The 22211-nt window shown below is 37.0% G+C and overlaps 1 protein-coding gene across 2 annotated transcripts in view; it reads right to left on the bottom strand.

The window, feature by feature from the left end:
* The window catches only part of LOC127551861 (heparan-alpha-glucosaminide N-acetyltransferase-like), a 428410-nt gene that overhangs the window by 252363 nt on the left and 153836 nt on the right, over positions 1-22211 (bottom strand). For both annotated transcript variants that reach the window (XM_051981996.1, XM_051981995.1), the window contains exon 7: positions 20703-20785. In XM_051981996.1, coding sequence (XP_051837956.1) covers positions 20703-20785 — 83 coding nt within the window. The remainder of the gene's footprint in view (positions 1-20702; positions 20786-22211) is intronic.

Below are 22211 nucleotides of genomic sequence, written 5' to 3' on the forward strand. Positions count from 1 at the left end.
TTCAATGTGAGTCAATAAGAAATCAAACAATGACCAAATGGGCTTTGTCTTAGGACCTACTGGACTTGTGAGGGAGGGCTGTGCAAAGAGAATCAGAATGATTTTGGTTTAAGGTATTCTTCTTAAGAAAGAAATCTAGCCAATAAACCCCAAAATATCTTGGGAAAGGGATTCTTTCACGTGAAGTCTCAATCTTCAAATCTTTCTGTCTTCAGAAATTAAGGGGTCAGGAGCCATTGCTATATCATGATGCCTTGGCTGGAATGACCAGGTCTCCCTTAATATGAAGGTGCTTGAGTGAGGCAGAATGGCTATCTGCAATACAACTAAATTTGTCCCAGAATTTCTATTTAAACCTCTAGTGAAAGGAATCACAGATTACTCAGGAAAGAAACCGTGTTTTGGTGATTATTGTCAGGGTTAGTTCTAAGAGGGAAAAAAATGCTACTCATCGTTTCTTTCCCATCTCTCCTTACCCCTTTGAATTACAGTCCCATTTTCACTCCTCTAATTCAATCAGTTAGGGGTCATGAAGAGTCCAAAATGATTGAAATGACTGACCAGCAAAAAATAACCATTCAGCCATTCACTCCTGGGCATTTCTTATAAATTTTATTGTAAACTCATCAAGGTATAGTTGAAAGAGCAATGTTCTCTACATTAGAAGATGTGGGTTCCATCCCTGACTCCACTCTTTGCTAAATAGTATCCTCAAATATATAACTCAGTGTACATGAAACTCAGTTTTCTCATCTGGAATACAAGAATTCCATTTGTATTTGCACTGATCTAACTCACTGAGTGGTGATGAAGATTAAAAGAGAATGTGTATGTAAAATGATTTTTCATCATAAAGAATAACATGAATGTGAATTGTTAATATTATATCTTCAATTGGCCTTTGGAGACCTTGCTAGAGGTAGACAGTAGACTGGAAGTGGGGAAAGGGGATTGATCTGTACAACTTCTGCTTAGACAGGATCTTGTTTTGGGAGAGTAACCAGTCTTGGGTTAGCTCTCAATCTGAATTCGCAACTGGATTCTGAGAGTCAAACTTAATTGAATACATTTGCAGAGTGGACAAATCTCATGCTATATAGCCTGCTCATTGGTGGGGACTTCTCCAGAAAGACTCATCCCCTGCAGGGAGGAACCTGGATCCATCCCTGTTGGCCCCTCCCAAACTGACACTCCTGGAATTTAAAGGTGCCCTGGGGATTATTTCATAACTGGTGCCCCAGAGTGCACCTGGGGGATAATAAAACAGGATGTAAATCTTCTCTATAAAATATCTGAGCTGCCAAGAACTCTCTCTCCCTCTTAGGAAAACTAGTACATTATCAAAGCTGGAATCTCCTGGGCTGGAATAATTCTTTGTGTCCTAACATCCCCCTTCTGTTCTAGCCAATTAGGTCTCCTTAGTGTCCCCTGAAATCATACTCATCTTTGCCTCTCTGCCTTTGGTTATCCTCCTGTAACCAGCAATTTTGAAGACTTCAGCTTTAGAAACTAAGTGGGGCAAGGAGCCTGAACATACCCTCAAATCAGCTTTGTAATTCATTTTATGAAACTAAAACCAAGAAGTAATTAAGATAAACTCAGTTGAATCTGAATGGGAATCAATTAGTAGTTTGGTTTCTATCCTCCTAAAGAAATGCTAACTTTTCGCACCCTCTAAATTTAGTTCCCTTGGGACAAAGCCTCTGTTTTCTTTCCCTAGTTACCTCTCTAAATCAATTTGCACTTTCTCTCACTACTTGGCTGGTCTGTATCTCCTTTCCTACCTGTATCCTGAATAATATGCCTTATAATAATTCTTGTGCATAAGGCATCAATGGGAATAAAATGAAGGGTTAGGCTAAATTATGTGCAAGGATCCTATTCACATTCTTTTATCTTAAGCAAGGAAAAGCAGATCCACCAATAACCAAAAATTAGTTAAGAAGTAGAAATTAGCCTGGGAGTATACTAATTTCCCCCAAAGGTCTTTCCTTGATAATTTGGTTTCCTTTAAAATTATATTGATTTAGCATTTAAATTTAGCTAAGCAGGGCTAGCTTTAGTCACATATATGGAAAATAGTCACCTAAGTGGTACCATTTGAGGGGATTAATATGTCCCCCAATAAAAACTATCTTTCCCATTTATGAATAAATTTCCAATTAGTGATTCATTCCTTTTGATTAAGAAATGTTTTCTCCAGGTTCTTCCTACAGATTGAAAAAATTGAAAATTCCTATTTGCCAGATCACATTTTAAATCCATAATACTTCAACATGAGTAAGTTTATCAGGTGAAGAGTCCTGCAGTTCGAGAGCCTTGGGTATGTTTGAGAATGGGAATAAGGCAGAACAAAGGCCCATGCAAGAAGACAAAGGCAGAAATCAGGGGAGGCCGGGAGATTCCTCCCAAAACTCTACTACTCTTACCATTTTATTAAGTAAAGCAGGCTCTTTTTTCTACTTTCTCTAGATGCTCCCCCTTAGTCCACTGGTAGACTCCATTTGAGTCGGCTGTTTGTCCGTTTGCTTTTGGCTGTATGAACCAAGGATTACTTTAGAGAATATTAATAACTCCAAGCAGTAAATGCAAAATAAATCATCTTCTCTGCACTCCTAACCCTGGCTCTGAAGCTGACATTCTATTCTATGTAGTCCCAGGGAGACTCATCCATTTCCACTTGGAGTGTGTCAGCTTGAGACAGGCAGGGCAGAAGTGATGGGCTTGGGAGTACCAGGGACTCTAAGCAGAATCAGCTCTGGCTTCCCCACAGCTATAGGACAGAGACGATTCTGGAATACAGACAATTTGTGACAATTGCCTATAGCATAGAACAAGATGGAGAAGTGGAGTTTAGGCACAAGTTGCACTGATTCCAACTGAACTATGAGATTTCCAAACTGTTTTAGCCTAGGAGGCATAAGTACAGGAAAGAGGAGAGCAGTCAGTTTGGGAATGATCCAAAAGGGAAAAAATGCAGATGAGATGAATGGATGGGAGAGAGATTCATGTGAAGACTCGACAACTCCCCCTCACCTCTAGTCTAGAAAAAATGTTTCTATTGTCCTAAGCAAGATATCAGAGTAATCTCCTTCTTTGTTAACCTGGCAATATTTTTCCAGTAAAGACAAGATTTTAGATGTGCCTTAGGACACAGTCCTATGTGGGATTTTTGTTTACTCATTCTCTAATGGAAAATACCCCCCAGAATTGCCCAACTGGTAGACACTGCAATCTCTTTTCCACTATTATTTTTCCACTGGATAGCTTTTGGGGACCACAAATTACTTCCATGAATTCATCAGTGAACCCCTCCATTTGTTGTTGAATTTATTGTAATTCTTCAATTACAATAAACTTTGCCCCTTAACTTGGAAAAGGGTTCAAGCCTGCAAATTCTTTTGAGACACTTCATGACATTGGTCAGTGACCCCAACTTTTTGGGATCTCCTTTTGAACCTCAACACTATAATTCAGTAATTCTGAACTATATACATTGGATATATTTGATTTTCTTTTTCTTAGATACCATCAAAATCTTTACCCTGTAAAACTCAATCTTAAATTTAAGGCTTAAACTCTTCTCCAAGTCAAGGGGCAAATTTTATTGTAATTGAAACACCAATCAAAACAGGCTAAGTTGCAAAAGGATTTAACAAAGAACCAGGAGAAAGAAGACAAATTTATAGGAAAACACAGAGATCCAGTTCTTCATGTCCACTGACATGCTAATTTTATGGCCCAGAAGTAAAACTGAGGAGTAGTCTATTCATTGTTGTCTCAGGAACTTGGTTATCACTGACCAGATTATTTGACAGTCTGCAATGATTGTAGGACTATTCTAAGGCCAGAAGACTTTGGAATCATTGATATATAAGTTATTAAAACAAAAGCACTCTAAGGATTGGGGACCTCATCACTGCTATATTTCCCCCTGGAAACTGTACCCCATCAATAGCATACAGCATTCTGACCCTATGATATTTTTAAACTGGTCATAAATATCTGTTATTGGTTTAAGAACCAATGATTATTCTGGCTATTTTGCATATCAGCCATGTGATTGTTTCTTCTCACAAACAAAACAAAACAAAATCAAACAAACATAAAAAAATCTAACTCTCTGTTCTAGGTCATAATCAGAATGAAAACCAGAAGACCAAGAATAGAAGATGCCTTCATTCCTACAGCTCTCTACAATGCAAAGGATGAGAAGTGTTCTGAGTATCTCTGTTACAAAGTGTTTTTTTTTCTTTTAAAGTAAATCAAATATGCTCTTAAAAGGGTTAAGCGGGAGAGAAATTAGAATTTAATTTGACCCAATTTATATAAGGACTTGAAATGAGGATGAGGAATAAAGCAGTCTCAGTGTTCGAAGGGTGACCAGGGAGTTGCCTGGAAATCTAAAGCAGCCTGGACTCCTAAGGCAAGCTGAGAGACTGTGGAGTCTAATTACTCATCCATCAGCTGACAGAAAATGATCAATGCTTAATATAAAATTATCAGTTCCTACCTTTTAGAATGTTGTTTCCAAGCACTATGAACACCTGTTTAAAAATCCAAATGCCCAGAGGACCAACACAAAAAATTTCATCTCTACTTTGAACACTATTCATTTTCAAATGAGGTAATGTATGTAAATCATTTAGCAAAAGAAATTAAACCACTGCATAAATGTGAGCTATAAATTTTACAATTATTATTTGACCACTAAGGTGCCAGTCTGAGGTAACAGCAAGTCATTTTTGTATGCTGATTTATATATGTTTTTTCTTCCACTTAGAATGAAAGGTCTGGAGGGAAGGGACTGTTTTGTGTGTGTGTGTGTGTGTGTGTGTGTGTGTGTGTGTGTGTGTTGTTGTTGTTGTTGTTGTTGTTGTTGTTGTTGTTGTTGTTGTTGTTGTTGTTGTTCTAACCTCAGCTATTAGTGCAGGGTCTGACAAATAGAAAGCACTTAATAAATGTTTGTTGATTTAATAAGGAAGATAAAAAAGTGAAGAGGAGGAGTTGGTCACAGAGGATGAGTTGACCTAAGAAATGGCAAAACATAGAGATCAAAGGACTTCTTCTTCCATGAGCACTAGCAAAACTTCTTTGACTGCAAAGGTAAACTATATTCAGAGACTTACTCACTCACTTCCTACATCAAGAATTTGGCCATTTGGAACAGGATAGTAGGAAGAAGATACTGAAGGGAAAGGGGGAAATTCTAGCACTTCTTCCTCTTCTCCTCCCCCAATTTCTTCAATCTCATCTTTCTTTCATAATAACTTTTGAGATGGATGATTCATAAATAAATCAAAAGACCTGGATTTAAGTCACCCTTTTGGTATTACTACATGGGTAGCCAAGGGCAATCCCCTTAAAGTGTCTTAGGTCTCAGATACCTCATTTGTAAAATGAGGAGCTTAGACACGATAACCTTTAAGAATTTGGAATCAAGAAGGACTGAGTTCAAATATTACCACAGGCACTAACTGGTTGTGAGACTCTGGTCATGTCACTTTACTTCTTGTTGTACTTTACCTCTTCAATTTCCTCTACCGTAAAACGGGGATAATAATAATAACTATCTCACAGAGTTGTTGTGAAGTTCAATTGAGACAACCTAAAATCACCATAAATTATTATTATTATTATTACAATTATTTCTAACTCTGGATCTCTCTTTTTCCTAGGACTTGCTGACCTTTCCATTGGCTGTACAAGTGAATTTGGTAATTGTGTGGTTTGTTGTAATTAAAGTGTGAGCTCTTTAAGAAAAGGAACTTCTCTTACCTGTTCTATTTATACCTTTAGCATTTATACTCTACTTAGTACATAGCAAGAATTTAGTAAGTTCTTTTTACTTCATTCATTCATGATCCTTTGATCACACTCTCCATTGATGCATTTTTAAGCAGGGTTTTGTTCAGCATGAATTGGAAGATAGGTCCCCTCATGTACATTCATAACTAGGAGAGGGGCTCCATGCCCCATTATGGAAGAAGACTATTGCCTCCTTCTTTTGGGGGATGATGAAGGTTTATCTTCCTATGATCGGAAAGAAGGAACTCCATTTCCTGTATTTTGTGCCTTTTGTTTTATTTACTTCTGATGATGATTAGCTTAATGAAGTTTAACTTAATTTTCTCCCTCCAAATTCCAAATGTAATATTATATGTTCAAGAGAAGGCTGCCCATGTCAATCACCCCTTTGCTTTTCTTAGGTTAAAAATGAAATTTGGACATGGGGTGGGTATGAGTACAGAAAGTTAGAGTAGCATAAGGACCAGGATTTTATTTCTTGTCAATCACACCCCTGCTAACCCAACTTCATTGGCATCCCAAAGGAACAAAAAAAACAAAAACAAAAACAAGCCTGACTTTTTCAATTTAGATTTTCTCTTACAAATTTTTTGTAGCCTGCTGACGTCCACATCCACTTTCAGTCTGAGGAAAGTCTGAAGTTTGCTTGTTTGTTTTAAATTTTTTGAGGCTGATAAATGATAGCCTATTCTCATGCCTCACTGAAGTATAGGGATAATTAAGTTTTCAAATGCTATGTCAAAGAAGTACAAGTATTGACAGGTTCTACTAGTCTGGAAAGGTTTGTGAGTTCCTGAATTTGGAGCTGAAAAACACCTTAGAGTTAACCTAATCCAGCCACCTAATTTTACAAATGAGAAAACTAAGGTCCCAAAACATGAATAATCTACTTCAAGTTCTCTTCCAAGTACTATCAGATAAATATGGAGAAGTTAGTACACCATTAGACTAGTTTTGACGATGAATGTTTTAGCCATGGTGATCCATGAAACAAAAAATATATACTATAGCCCCCATGTTTATAAATTCTGCAGCAATGGTGATAGTGAAGCAGAAAGAGGGATCCCAGGTGTTAAGAATAATCTATATTTGACACTGCCAATGAACCTTAACTTTGCTATTTGTTCACTAAAGTTGAGATCTTTATCCAGGACAAAATAAATTAATAAAAATGTTCATATAACTGGAAGAATTTAATCATTTCAATCTTGCCAGTCTTGCTATGAATGAAAGTAGGATACAAAAGGAAGTTGTTCCTAAGTGGAAGGCTGGCTTACTTCTTCTTAGCAATGCAAATTAAAGGAGTTGGCAGAATTGACTTTAAGATGCGTCAAAAAAAATATCAACAAAAATATCATTTAGTAGGACATCTGGACATTTTGGATTGCAGAATTCATAATAAACATTTGCAAAAAGTCTCTGGTGTAGATAATTGCAGCCTAGGTGCCAACATCTGTTGCAAACGATGGAGTAGAAAATCATAAAATTTCTAAATTAAATGATATCTGAGCCACACCAGACTTGGAAAAGAATATCCACAGACACACACATTTAATAAATGGTCATACAGTTTCTACCTTACTTTTAGTGAGAAGGAATTGATTATCTCCTAAGAAAGATCATTCCCTTTTGGATACCTTTGAATAAAAAAAAAATCTTTAAATTATCACTTTACAACTCCTCCCCATCCACCCTACCTAGTTGTGGCTTCTGGGAACAAGTAGAACAATTCTACTCCCTTCTTCCACAGGACTGTTTTTCAAATGTTCAAAGGTAGTTTAGCATTTTCTTTTGAGTTTTATCTTCTCCAGGTGTAATATTCCCAAACTGTTCAATTGATTCACATAAGCGTAAATTGAAGATCAAAGTTTTTGTGTAATATAGGAATAATAATATAGGAAAATTCCTATAGTCCCTGCAAGTCCTCAGAAAAATGATAAAGTGAGTTTACTTTGAAGGTCTTGGCCATATGTGCTCTCCATGTTCAACACATACTTCTACAAAAGTCCACTTTTTCTAGTGAACATAGATATATTCATGTGAGCATTAGTTCAAGATTTAATGAGGAGGAGGATGCGGAGAAGAAAAATAATATATTATTAACTCTAACTGCAATGCTACTTAATAAAAATGCCTTTGTTATGAATTATGAAGTATGTCATCTGGCTGACTAGTAAAATTTAGCAGTATCAGTAGGGATCTACTTCATCCACTATAATTTAAAGAAGATTCTGATCCGCAAAATACTTAGAACTTATGTTGTTCTGGCCTTTCAACAGTAATAGCAAAGTCTGGAAAAGGGGCAGAGACTTGAAGAAAAGATAGTGAGTCCATATTTGAACATCATTTTGAATTTGAGATACCTTTTGAACTTTTGGTTCAAATTGTCCTAGAGACAGTAGCATAAGCCTAACTCTTAGGTAAGAGTCTTAGGTTTGAGATGTAAATCTAGGAATAATATGTGTAGAAGTGATAATCCACTAAAGTATTAAAATCTATGTATGAATGTATTTGTGTGTATGTAGATATATATCTATATATCTACATATATATCTATATATCTACATATATATGCATATATGTGTTACTCCTTTGATGACACTATATGAATGCCATCATCTGGAATGAGTCAGAATTATAGGTGACTCAAAAGACAAAGGTGAGTTTAATTAACTGTAGGATGTTGCCAATGATCCCTTGCACCTCAAAAGTGTGGTTCTCCACTCCTGTGACTCCTTCTCCCATTAATGAGCACTTTCTCCAACCTCTATTTTAGGAAAAAGATCCAAGTTAGCCATTCTCCATACTTTGGAGTGCGAATATCCTGCATCCCCACCCTTTGTCATATTTCTTTTACGTGCTGTCTTCCTTCATGAGACTCTGAGCTCCTTGAGGGGAGGATTTGTATTTTTTTCACTTGTACTTCTATCCCCTAATTTTTATTCTCTGCACTTAACATAGTGCTTGGCATTTTGTAAGAACTTAAATGTTTGTTGACTTGACTTGTAATTAAAAACACCAACCAAAAAAAAAAATGTTTTTCCAGAACATCTGCAACTGGAAAAGGAAGTTAGCTGCTCATGAATTCAGTAAGAGAAAAAAATAAATGGATAGCTTGCTACATCAGACCCTGGAAACACCACAAAAGCCTTAAGAAGGCCACTAGTGCATGAGGTGAACTCTCTCTGCAAGATTCCTAAAAGACAGATAAAAATTGCCAAGAATAAGAAAGGCTTTTTGTTGGCAGTGGAAGTGGTCTTCTCTAATAGAGAAAATGCCCACATCAAGAAAACCACTGGTTGATCTTAGGCAGCTGGTGCCACAGTGGATAGAGCATGGGACCTGGCCTTAGAGTTCAAGTTCTGCCTCTTATATATTCTAGCTCCATGACCCTAGATAAATCATTGAACCTCATCTATAAAATGGAAATACCAGCACCAATTCCCTCAGAGTGAAGACCAAAAGAGACGATAATCATAGTATTTAACATAGTATCTGGTTCATATTAGCACTAGATAAAGGTTAGTTATTACAATTATTTGCAAATAGCTATTATTTTTCAAAAGAAATTATAAATACAAACAAAACACTGCATGAAATTCTGAGACAAAAGACCACTACTAAGTCCTGTGACTAGGGAAGACTTCATGGTGGAACTGACATTTTATCTGAACCTTAAAAGATGAATTGTATTTCAATTGACAGTGATGGAGGGAGAAAATGAGGAGGAGGGAATTTCAGGCATAGGGAATAATATGAGAAAAAGTAATCAATCAAAATGGCCCAAGACACATCTGAGGGCCATAAAGTAGTCATCTGACTAGAATATAAATTATCTGGGAAAAAATCAAGAAAAATAAGTCTGGGAAGGTATTACTGAAGACTGTGGATGTCAAGCTTTTAATTGGGAAGTAATAGGGAGCCACCATAGAATTATCATTCACCTACTCAACAAATATTTCTTAAATGCCTACTATATACCAGGCATTATGCTAGGATGTTGGGGATACAAAGACAATAACAAAACAAGTCCCTGTCCTCCAGGAACTTATATTCTCTTGAGAGAAAATAACATATACATAACTTAGTTCAAAATACACATGAAACAATTCAGGAATGGGATAGTGGCAACTGGGAAGATCAAGACAGACCTTAAAGATGGCAAAGTGATTAGAATACAAGATCGGGAATCAAGAAGATCTGAATTCAAATTCTTCCTTGGACACTCATAAGTTGTGTGGCTCTGGGCAAAATATTTAGCTTTCTTTTCCTGTAAAATAGAAATAATAACAATACATGTCTCCCTAGTTGTTATGCAGATCAACTAAGTTATGTTATAAAGCACTTTGCAAACCTAAAAAAACTCTATAACCATTAGGTGTTCTTGTAAAGAATACACTTGAGTACTTGAGCTTGGTCTGGAAGGAAGCTGGGGATTTTAAGAAATGGAGGCAGAGGAGGAGTAAGTGCATTCCAGGCATGATTGAAAGCCTCTACAAAAGCAGAGGCAGAAACAATGCTTCAGGCAGAAAATGAGCTGGAAAGAGGCCAGCCTGGCTGAAACAAAGAGTGGGTAAGGAAGAATAATGGACAATAAGACTGGAAAATTGGAGAGAGACAGAGAGTGAAGATGTTTAAATGTTTCTATTTGATACTAAAAAGAAGAGGGAGCTATTGAAGTTTTTCAGCATGGGAATGACATGGGCAGACATACACTTTAGGAAAATAATTTATGAGTATCAATTCAATAGCTGTGCAGAAGATATATTAGAGTGGGGGGAGGCATGGGACAAGGAGAATAACTTGGTGCTATTGCAGTAGTTTTCAGCCAGCAGTAATAAGGGTCTAAATTAGCAATGGCAATGAAAAGGAGAGATCCAATATAAGATCTGACCTCAGTTTACATATAATTCCATTTAATTCAACAAATATTTACTAAGTGCATGACTCTTCATAACCTCATTTGGGGTTTTCTTAGCAAAGATACTACAGTGGTTTGCCATTTTATTCTCCAGCTTTTCTCCGACTCATTTTATAGTTGAGGAAACTGAGAAAAAGAAGGTTGTGTCACATTATCAGTGTGTGAGGTTCAAACCTGAACTCAGGAAAAAAGTCTTTCTGACCCAAATATTGGCACTTCACTTACTGCACCACCTAGCTGCCCACTAAATGCCTGGTGTGTACCTGACAATGCACTAAGATCTTGAGAAACAAAAGGGAAAAACAATTCCTGTTCTCATGGAGCTTACATTCTACTTGGAGCCAGCAAAGGGAAGAGAACCGAATCATGGATTCAGAATGGAAAGGACCCAAGAAGTCATCTAGTCCAGCTCTTCTCTTTACAAAGAGCTAAACTGACTCAGAGGAAATGCCTGGTCTGACAGCACTCTATAAGTGGCCCGGCTCCTGGGATTGAACAGAAATCTGATTCAAAGCTCAGGCCTGTTACTACTCTGCTTTAAGTTCTCATCCATCACAGGCCCAATGACAAAAGCCTAGATTTTTACTGCTGGAAAGGGCCTGAGAGAAGGAAGTAAGGCTGATTAGACCAGAGAAGGTTTAAGGGGCACGAGACAGCTGTCTTCAAGTCTTTGAAGGGATATTATGGAAGAAAAATTATATCTTTTCTATTTAGTCCCAGAGGGTAGAATTAGAATCAAGGCATAAAAGTTACCGGAGCAGATTTCAGTTCAATATTTTAAAAAATCAATAAATGATCAAAAAAAACCCAGCAACATTTATAATTGTCCAAAAGTGAAGTGACCCTTTTCAGAATGTTTCTTTTAGTTTAAATCAGGGATTCCCAACCTGGGAATTGTGTATCCCTAAAGGATATAACAATCTTATCAAAGAGAAATAAGATACTATTTTGTTGTTTTTTTTTAACTATGTCATCCTATTGAAATCCATTTCTTTATTTTATTTTTTAATATGAAGGTACCTGATAAATTCTAGAATTTTTCACCTTTCATATTAAATAAAACGTAAGTCATTTCAGGCCAGGCCAATGGATTTTGTTTGACTAGGCACATTTATATTGGATTTTGGTTTTCTTTTGCCTTACAAAACAAACAAACAATTGTGGGGTGGGAGAGACAAGCAGGAGGATTAGGGAGAGAGTTGCCAAAAGAAGAAGAAAAGAGTATAATGGAAGAATTATTTTTTAAATGCACAAGAAAACAATAGAAGGAGGTCAGAAAGATTCAAAGACAAATAGGACAGCTTTGGAAGTTACAAGCCAAGTTTATTATGTACATTAAAAAACAAACTGTAGATAATAAGATTCATAATTTCATGTATAAATATATAATTTTCTTTTCTACTTTGTAAGTGGAAATGCTCATTTCATTTGAATTTTGACTTCAATTAATTTTAATGAAAGTGGGTTTAGCCAAGAGATTTAAGTACCAAAAATAAAAATAAAAATATTAGGAAACCCCTTACTGTTTTTAGCGCAAGAAAGGTTCTGAAGAATCAGTTAGTTCAATGCCACCATACAGATGAAGAAATCAAGCCTAAGAATAATGAAGTGGCTTGCTCAATTAAATAGTATACCCAGAATCCTCTGAATCCAGATCCAGGCTTATTGTTAACTATGTTTTGTTGTTTCTCACTAATATGCTGCTGATTATAAGAGGTCTTTCAGTGGACTTCTTCTTTTGTCCATGATATTTTGGAGTTATTTCTCCTCAGTCAGAGGGCCAGACTGAATGCTCCCTAAAGTCCTTAGAATTAATGGTCTTTGAAACTAGGAGGAGCAAGAGACTATCCACCAGACAATAAGCATTCATTAAGTGCTTAGGATGTACCAACTACACTAGGAACTTATGATCCAAAGACATCATTAAAAAAAAAACATTTACAACAACTTAGTAAATATAAGAAAACAGCTTGGGTTCCAGAGTCAGGTGTTGGTGCTAATAACCAGGAGGATTAAGAAGGTAGAAGACAGTACCTGAGCTGGGCTTTGAAGGAAGCTAGGGATCCTGAATCAGGAATGGAGAGGGAGGGCACTCTAAAAAAGGAGCAGACATGGGAGCTGGAATTCATATATCAGTAGTAAGGAAGTCAGTTTGGCCAAAATTTGGAGCTAATAAAGGGGATAAAGTAATACTAGGAAGGTATGTGGGAGCCAGACTGTGGAAGGTTTTAATGCAAAGCCCAAAAGATTTTATATTATATGCTATAAATAATGAGGCACCAACAATGTTTTTGAGTATGTAAGTATGGATGTATTCAGATCTGAGTTTCAGGAATATCTATTTAGTAAGCTTTTGATAGAACTTGCTAATTAATTAGAAGTAGGAGGTAAAAGAAGAGAAAATATAAAAAATAATAGGAAGGCAAGAGAATCTCTGTAATAACAGCCTGACAGAAGAATTGGGCCAAGTGTCTGAGCCATGGGGGAAGGGAGGATGGGCAAATATGTCACTGACCTCATCCCCACCTTGACTTTAGCATCCCAACTCTGAATGTCAGACTAGCATGGCCCTCGTTCCCTGTTCAAACTGGGGTCAAACTCCCTGGTCATTCTCATGGAAGAAAAACAACTCCTATCCATTCTTCCCTTTTTTTAAGGATTCTTCAGGGACTTGAATGGATCAACTTTAATAGGTTTATTATGCAATGATGAGCTCATGGATAAATGATTCCACCCGTCCACAATTATTCAGATGTAGGTCACAGCAAATTCTGCCTGAGTAGGAGAATCCAGACGTTAATTAAGTGAGAATCAATGGCCAACCCTCCACCCAGCCTTCCGTCCCCCAACTGGGGGAAAGGGCATGTTCTGCTGAGGGTGAAGTGTGGCCAGGGCAGCACTCTGAGAACTCTGCCACAGGCCCTACCATTTGGTCTTACAAATATCCAGAGGATCATTAGAATACCAGTGACCATCAGGAGAATGAAGACTATCATGGAAGTGGTGGGCACATGGGCACACAGTGGGAGCCAGCTGGCATAACTCCTTGTCCCAAGCATCAGGGCAACAAAAGACAGAAATTTAGAGATCCCAAAGTCATCAGCCATTTCTCTGGATCTGACTGAGCTATTCTTCATGTGCAAAGGGAACACTCCTTTTCCAAGAGAAGGGTTATCCTGGACAACCTCCTCTTGCACCCAAGTCACCTTGTGACTAGTTTCAGGAATCTGTAAGACGGCAGAGTTAGTGGAAGGAGTCCCACGCCTACAATCAGCGGGACCTGGGGTCATGGTACAGAAATGTAGAGGTCATTTAATCCTCTCATAGGATTCCACCTCAGTAGCTGGAAAGGGACTCCAGATGTCATCTAGCCCAAATCATTTTACAGATAAAAAGATTAAGACCAATAAAAAGCAAAGTGACATATCCAAGATCACACAAGTTCTAAATGGCAGAGCTGGATTTGAACATAGGCCTTGATTCCAAATTTAATCCTCCAAATCAAACTTCTTTCTCTTATACCATGATGCCTTAGAAGTAGAATAGTTGTAATTCATAAAAGTGTAGTTATCTTATTACTACAATAATAGTTAATATTTACATAGCACTTATTATGTCCCAGATACTATTCTAAGTACTTTACAAATATTATCTCATTTGATCCTCACAACCCTAGGAAGTAGGTACTATTATTATTCTCATTTCACAGTTGAAGAAACTGAAGTAGATAAAAAATGAGTTGTCCAGTGTCACAAAGCTAGTAAGTATCGGAGGCTACATTTGAACTCAGGTCTTCCTCAGTTCTAGCTAAGGCTCTATCTATTGTACCACCTAGCCTAGATGGGTGGGATCATCAATTCTGTGAATGGTGGGGGAAACTTCTCCAGTACTGTTATTTTTCATATTGTACAGGGTTGTTTGTTTAAGGAAAGATATGAATCAGACTGCCATAGTCTCAGCTTGAAAAGGTGATACTCTCAGCTCCGCACTGGCTGGTGGGTGCTGGCCCTTCAAAGCCCTCCTTTCAAATCCCCCCTCTCAACTTAATTATAGCTTGCTGTGGTCATGGGCTGCAGCAAGTTCATTTTCATTCCCTTTTGTTACCAATAAAAGCTCATTGTTCCCATCCCCAAACAGGCCCATCTCCCCCTGACCCAACAAGCCTGCAGGACACAAGTAAATTGCCTTCTAACCAACTCATGACCTCTCCATCTTTTCATTAAAACAAGTTGACTCTTAGAATTTTTAGAGCCAGGGCTGCCCATGAGGCTATGAGGGAGAGAGGGTGGGGGATCGGCAACCCCATTCCTACCCTGAGCTTTCTTCTGCTTCCTCCAGTCTTTACTGGATAGCTGGTCTCAGATAAGAAGCATCAATGCTGAGAAAAGAAGGATCTTATACCATAGTGACAACTGGATTCTCCAGCCTTCTACTCCCCTGAGCCATAGAGGATCTAACTGAATAGCATCCCACATGTCAAAGATTTTGAACACTGTAGGTCCTTTTCCCAAACAGGAAAGCACTTAGAGCCTAACTCAGTCTTGGATTGCATTAAGACAACTATAGTATCCAACCCAGGGAAATGATTGTTCTCCCATAGTCTATCCTGGTCAGACCACATCTGTAGTGTTGCACTGAGTTCTGAGCATTTAGAATAATGATAAACAAGAGAAAGTACCCAAATCAAGGGGTAGATAAGAAATAAGAGAGCTTGGTCTGGAGTTAAGAAGACTTGAGTTCAAATCTAAAATCATTTACTAGCTATAGGACCTTGGTCAAGTCACTTAGTCTATTTGCCTCAGTTTTGTCATCTGTAAAATGAACTGGAGAAGGAAATGGCAAGCTGCTCCAGTATTTTTGCCAAAGAAACCCCAAATGGAGTCATGAAGAATTGGACAGAATGAAATAAATGAACAGCAAAGAGAGTATCCAGAGCAGATACTAAAGATTGGACTGGCTTAAATTCCATTGAAGGAAATGAGGATATTTAGTCCCAGAGAAGAGAAAATACAAGTGGGCTATGATAATTAACTTCAAGCATTTGAAGGACTTTTATTTGAAAGAGGAAAAAAATCCATCCTGCTAGCAGATCTAGGAATAATGAGTGGAAGTTTTAAGGAGGCAGTTTCAAGCTGTATGTAAAGCAATATGTCCTGATCATTAGAGATGTTTACTAATTGCATATAAAGCCTCTAGAGAAAATGAATTCTCCCTCACTGGACATCTTCAAGAAAAGGCTTGATAGCTATTTGTCAGATATGATGTAAAGTAAATACTTTTTCAGATAAGAATGGGACTTGATAACTCTGAATTCTCTTTAATTTGAAGATTCTATACTATGAGACAGTGTATGTTCATACATTGCCTTCATACACAAAGGGAAGATCACTAGGATATGGCTATTGGGCTAATTAATTTTTGTCCCAATTCTGGCACTTTCTGTGTGACCATGGGCAAGTCATTTAAATGCTTTGTGCTTTAGTTTCCCTTTGTGTAAAACAAAGAAGTCAGATTAAATGATTTCTACTATCCATTCCAATTTTAAAGATCTATTTGTACCAGGACTTGGAATCAGGAAGCCTGTATTCTAATCTTAGCTTTCATATTAGCTACTTCAACTCCTTCTCTGGACTTTGCCACCATGACTCAGCCTACTTTCTTTATCCCTTTGGGACGCTTCTCCTATTGGTGAATTCTTCTAGAAACATCCATTTTGGGGAAGGGTCCAGACCAAATCTTGCCTCTTTTTTAGGACTTTGACAACTTATCTCCATCAGTACCCTTTTTTTTTTCAATTACTCCTTGTGTTCTGTCTTCCTTCATTGGATATAATTGCTTTGAAGATATGGGCTAAATAATTTTTGCTTGTTTTTATATCTCCACTATTTATTACAGTAACTGACATCTTTAAGGGCTTAATAAAGGCTTGTTGGCTGATTACCTGCTTGACTTTAGGCAAGTTATTTTACTTTTGTCTCTATTTCCTTAGTTCTGAAATTAATAGAAAGTTGGTCTAGATGAAGTCTAGAGTACTCTCCAGCTCTGAGACTATTCTAAGAGACTATAGAGTGATGTAGCATAGATTAAGAAGAAAGATCATTCTGGACTGACAAGTGTTCATAGAAAACATGAGGCCAGAATTAGTTCTTTAAAATGAACATGATTCTTTTTTGTTGGAGGAAAGAACTGGAAACAAAGAAGGCACTGTGCTAAGACTAGGAAGAAAGAAAGGAAGGCACGGTAAAAGACTGTTCCTGGTCTCAAGGAACTCACATGAAGGAGACAACATGAAAACAACCATTGGTAAATATAAATGTGTGTGTGTGTGTGTAGAAAGAGAGAGAAAGAGAGGGAAGGGAAAGGGAAGAGAGAGAAGAAAAATGGACAGAATCAGAAATAAATAACAGATAAGACACTAGAATTAAGGGAGATTGGGAAAGGCTTTCTGTAGAAGTGGTGAAAGGCAAAAGATTGAGCAAATGATAATATTTATATACAATGGGATAAGAAATGACAAAAGGGAAGTATTCTGAGAAATCTAGAAGATTTGTGTAAACTAATGAGTAAAGTGAACAGAAGCAGAAAAACAATTTCTATAATGGCTAGTTCACTGAAAAAGAAAAAGACTGAAAGACTCCATTGGATGTAATACCCAGTCATGATTCCAGAAGACTGATGATGAAGCACCCTACTCCTGGCAGAGAAATGATGGACTGGAAATGCAGAAGGAGGCATACATTTTCAGAAACAATCATATATCATTTTTTTTCTTCTCTGTACTTATTTGTCATAAGAGAGAGTTTTTGTGAGAGTGAGGGAAAGAAAGGGGAAGGTAGTGACGCCAACAAAGAAAGAACATCAATGAAATGCTAAAAATACACAGAGGAGAACAGAAAGAAATTCAAAAAGGACCCAGAAAAGCCGAGCAGAATTGCAACTTACAATTTATTATCTAGTCATCTATCTATTTATTTATCTACCTACCTACTTACCACCTACCTATGTATCTATTTACATGTCTATCTACCTATTTGTCTGAGTCTGTCTTATCTACTAATATCTACTTATCCATTTATTCATATATCTACTTATGTATATGTGTGCACATGTATCTATCTGCTTAAATACCTCTCTTTATATATTTTTTAAATAAGTTGTATAAAATACTAGAGACCCATGATGTCACATACAACTCTCTTTTTCTGTTCTTCATATAAGAAATGTTTGTGTTTGTTGACATCTGCCAAGAGTGTAATAATAAAAAAGAAAGTGCATATGGTCTGCAAAGGCAAAAGATAAGATACTCACAGAGTGAGTGTTTATAGAAGAATGCTCAGCTTGCACATGCCCTAATTTCTCCTATTCTGTCTTGCTTGACACTTAAGGATTAGGTAACAATTCTCTAGGGTAAATATTCCAAAACACATCCAACATCCCCAAGAGGTCACTGAGGGAATCCCTGAATTTTGTAACTCAGATTCATCTTTGGGTCCTTCAAAGGAAATAACGGATGGGAGTGGGGGTGGGGAAGCACCATACAAATGAAAGCAATGATGATAACAACTGAACAAGACCAAATTACAGAATGATGGTGATGATGTAGTTGCCTGGTTCATCCACTGGGTGGAAGCATTTATGTGAAAGCAGATTGGGACTAGGGTGCCTTGAAAGGGGCAAACTTGGCTTTCATTCTTGTTTGAGCCACAAAGTTGACTCCTCTGTTACAATCATTTAAAAAGCTCAGCTCTTTCAAGGAGAACTCTACTGTTTTGGGACTGAGGTGAAAAGAGGGTCTCATACTTCATTATTAAATGAGTCAATAAAACTCATATTTCAGTATTTCAGAAAGTATTTCCATCCAGTAAGGCAGAGTGACAAGAAGAAAATAGGCATACCAATTTAGGGAGTAAAACCCTTTAAACATGGAATCAGGAAATCTAGGTTCTAAACTTGGCTCTCTTATTGTGACCTTGTGTAAACTTGTTCTTTCAATGTGAACAAGTCAGTTCATCTCAGAATTATAGAATTGCAGAACTGGGCACTGTGCCCCAATATACCCAACAAGGGGCAGCCCAGCCTTTTCTGGGAAGTCCTAAAACCTGCCTAGACATTCCCATTCCACATTTTCCTTAATTGTTAGAAAGAATTTTTTAGAGTCCAAATTTGTCTTTCTGTAATCATTACACTTTGCTTCTTTCTGCCTACATCTTTTCGTTCTGTCAGACAGTCTAGCTTTGATTAATTACTGGACTCTGTGCTAAGTGCCTTGGATACAAAGAAAAGAAAAGTCCTGGCTTTCAAGAAGGTCACAATCTAATGGGGGAGACAACAAGCAAACAACTATGTAAAAACAAACTATATTCATGATAAATTGGGGGTAATCTCAGAGGAAAGATACTCACATTGAGGAAGAAAATTTTCATTTAGAGAGTAGGACTTTAGCTGAGACTTGAAGAAAGTCAGGGGAGTTGGGAGTTGGAAGTGAGGATGGAGAACATTCCTGACATAGAGGACAGCCAGGTAATGTGGTCAGAGTCAGAAGATTGGCTAAATATTCCCTCTTCCTTCAACTAATCTTCATTTGGCACTGTCTTCAATTCTCTCATCATCCTGATTGCCCTCCTCTGAATGAACTCTGTTTTGTCAACTTATACCCTAAAATATAGCATTTGTAACTGAATATAATAATATTCCACATATGCTCAGATCTGAGTAGATTACAGTGGGGCTCTTGAATCATATATTTTTGATATAATTCCTCTATTAATTCAGCTTGACAATAGAATTATTTTTTTTGGTTGCCGAATCACTTTGTCCAATCATATTAAACTTTCAGTTCATTAAAATTTCCAGATATTTTTCACAAGTTTTATTGTATATCTTTTTTATCTTGAACTACTTCAGTTGATTTCTTAGACCCTATGTCAAACTTTACATTTATTTTTTAATGGTAGCTTTTAATCTTCAAAATATATTTAAAGAGAGTCTTTAACATTCACCCTTGCAAGACCTTGTGTTCCAAGTTTTTCTTCCTCCCTTCCCCAACCCCATGCCCTAGACAAGTAATTCAATATATGTTAAATATGTATAATTCTTCTATGCATATTTCCACATTTATTTTGCTGCACAAGAAAAATCAGATCAAAAAGAAAACAATGAGAAAAATAACAAAAAAACAAGCAAACAACAACCAAAAAGGTGAAAATACTATGTTGTGATCCACATTCAGTTCTCTTTCTGGTTGCAGATGGCTCTCTCTATCATAAGTCTATTGAAATGGCCTAAATCATATCATTCTTAAAAAGAGCCATATCCACCAAACTTTACATTTATGTCCATTAAACTTCATCTTTTTAGATTTATCCAATCATTATAGTAAGTTGAGAGCTTCTTGGAACTCACTTCTGTCAACAATCATACTCAATATCCTTCCCAGATTTTTTTTTATCATATCAATTTGTTCACAAGTAAATTAATGCACTTGGACCAGGTGACTTTTCAGGGACTTTCCAACTCTACATTTCTTTGATAACAAGAAGAAAAAAGTTAAAATAATTCTGCTTTTATACTTGTTCTTTTGCGCTAATCTTTGGTGTGCCCTGATGTCCAAGAAGAGCAGTGAAAGAGAAGCGAGAAGGCAAAGGATATATTGATGATATAAGTTGGAAGGTTTGGCTATTTGACATGGTATGCAGTTCCCCTCTTCCCATAAGTCTCCATAGGATAGAAAGATCTATCTCTTAAAGCATATTTTCTGCATTGGTTTTATCAGAAGGGTTCTTTCAAAGAGCATGTGTCATCTAAAACTCACTAGAATCTTCCCATGACCTTCCAGCATCTAGGAAGCTAAAATCACAGAACTCTAATCCAAGAGATACCATTGAATTCTAGTACAACTAACACCTTCCCAGCCCCAGTCACTGATCCTCTTACTCTCATTTCCAAAGCTCTCCTAAGGGAAGAAGAGTTTTACCCTCTGAATGTGTCCAGAGAAAGAAGTCTTTTCTTCTTAGGCTGACCAGGTGGAACACAGTCAGGAAGGTGAGGCTCCGGTGCCTAAAAAAAAGAAAGGAAGAAGCATAAGGGTGGCAAGTATTATTCCTATGAATCACAAAGAATTAGAGTTGGAGGGAAATAAAGCAGCTGATTCAAAGGATCATAGGATCTTAGACTTCAAGTTGGTAAGGATGGGCCTTAGAGGCCATCTAGTCTAACCCTTTTATTTTACAGTTATGGAAAAAGAGGTCCATTGATCAGTGGATTGTTAAAGGTCACTCAGCTAGCATTTTAAACCTAGGTGTTCTTGTCTCCAACTCTAACAGGCTGCTTAACGGGGTAAGAAGAATCTTGACTCCCATCCTAATGATTTTTATATCCTTTTGGCTGTACTTATTTTGAGGGCACTTTAAAGATGTCTCCATTCTATATATGGACAAATAAAGGTCCAATGCATGACAAAGTGATTAACATCAAGGATAAGCTAAAAATAGACTTCCCGGGACTTTGTGAGTCTATACCATATAGTGACAAGTTAGATTTTCCTATGGTATAAGGCTATTTGAAAATAACTTACAAAAAGAAGCTCAAAACCCCTTTCAATAAAATGAATAAGCAATGCCCATATCAATATATTTAAGATCACTATTCATATCCACTGGGAAAGAAAATTCTGCCATTAGTATAGAGAAAAAATTTTCTAGTCCTCCCTTTAATTCAGAAGAGAATGCAAATATAAATTTCTGTCAGTGATCAAAGAATCAGCAATATCAGGCTCAGTTAGAAGGTTCTCATCTGCCATAAGCAGAGAAGAAATATGGATACATCTAGACCAAGGGAGAAGAACTCAAAACTAGAAGGCCATAAAAGATATGGAGAAAATGAAAAATATGAACATTAAACTACATGATCTCTAAGGTGCCTTCTTGTTCTAACATTCTCTAAGTCTATGAGGTTCAAGAACGGTAAAAATAAAACCAGTAGAATGAAAAACATTTTTAAATTTGATCAATATGGGAATTTGTTTTACTTGACTGGAAATGGTTGTCTTCCTTTTGTTTCAGTAAAGAAGAGCTAGGAGGAAGAAAAACAATTTTTTAAATAAAATTTCATTTCAAAATGTTTAGATGATATTTGTAGCTGACATATCCACTAAGCAATATTTAGGGAAGTAAAGGACTTTGGTCATAGTCCCCAGTCTCTTGAGGATGACAAATTGAAGATTCACTAGAATTCCCCCAAATTATTCCCTGTGCCCCTGGTGGAGGTAGATGCTGGATCAAGAAAGAGCAGTGCAATGGTTGGTCTGGTGGTGCTTTGTTTTAATCTCTTACCTCTCTTATTTAGGATGTCTCTCCCATGAGCTTACTTACATAAAAATATCAACAAAGTTTCTCCCACATGCCCCAAATGTTTAGATCTGAGAGAGAACTTAAAAGTCATTTAATCTAACCATCTCATTTTATAAATGACAAATAGAAACCAA

This window comes from Antechinus flavipes, chromosome 2 (genome assembly GCF_016432865.1).
Source record: "Antechinus flavipes isolate AdamAnt ecotype Samford, QLD, Australia chromosome 2, AdamAnt_v2, whole genome shotgun sequence".
NCBI lineage: Eukaryota > Metazoa > Chordata > Mammalia > Dasyuromorphia > Dasyuridae > Antechinus > Antechinus flavipes.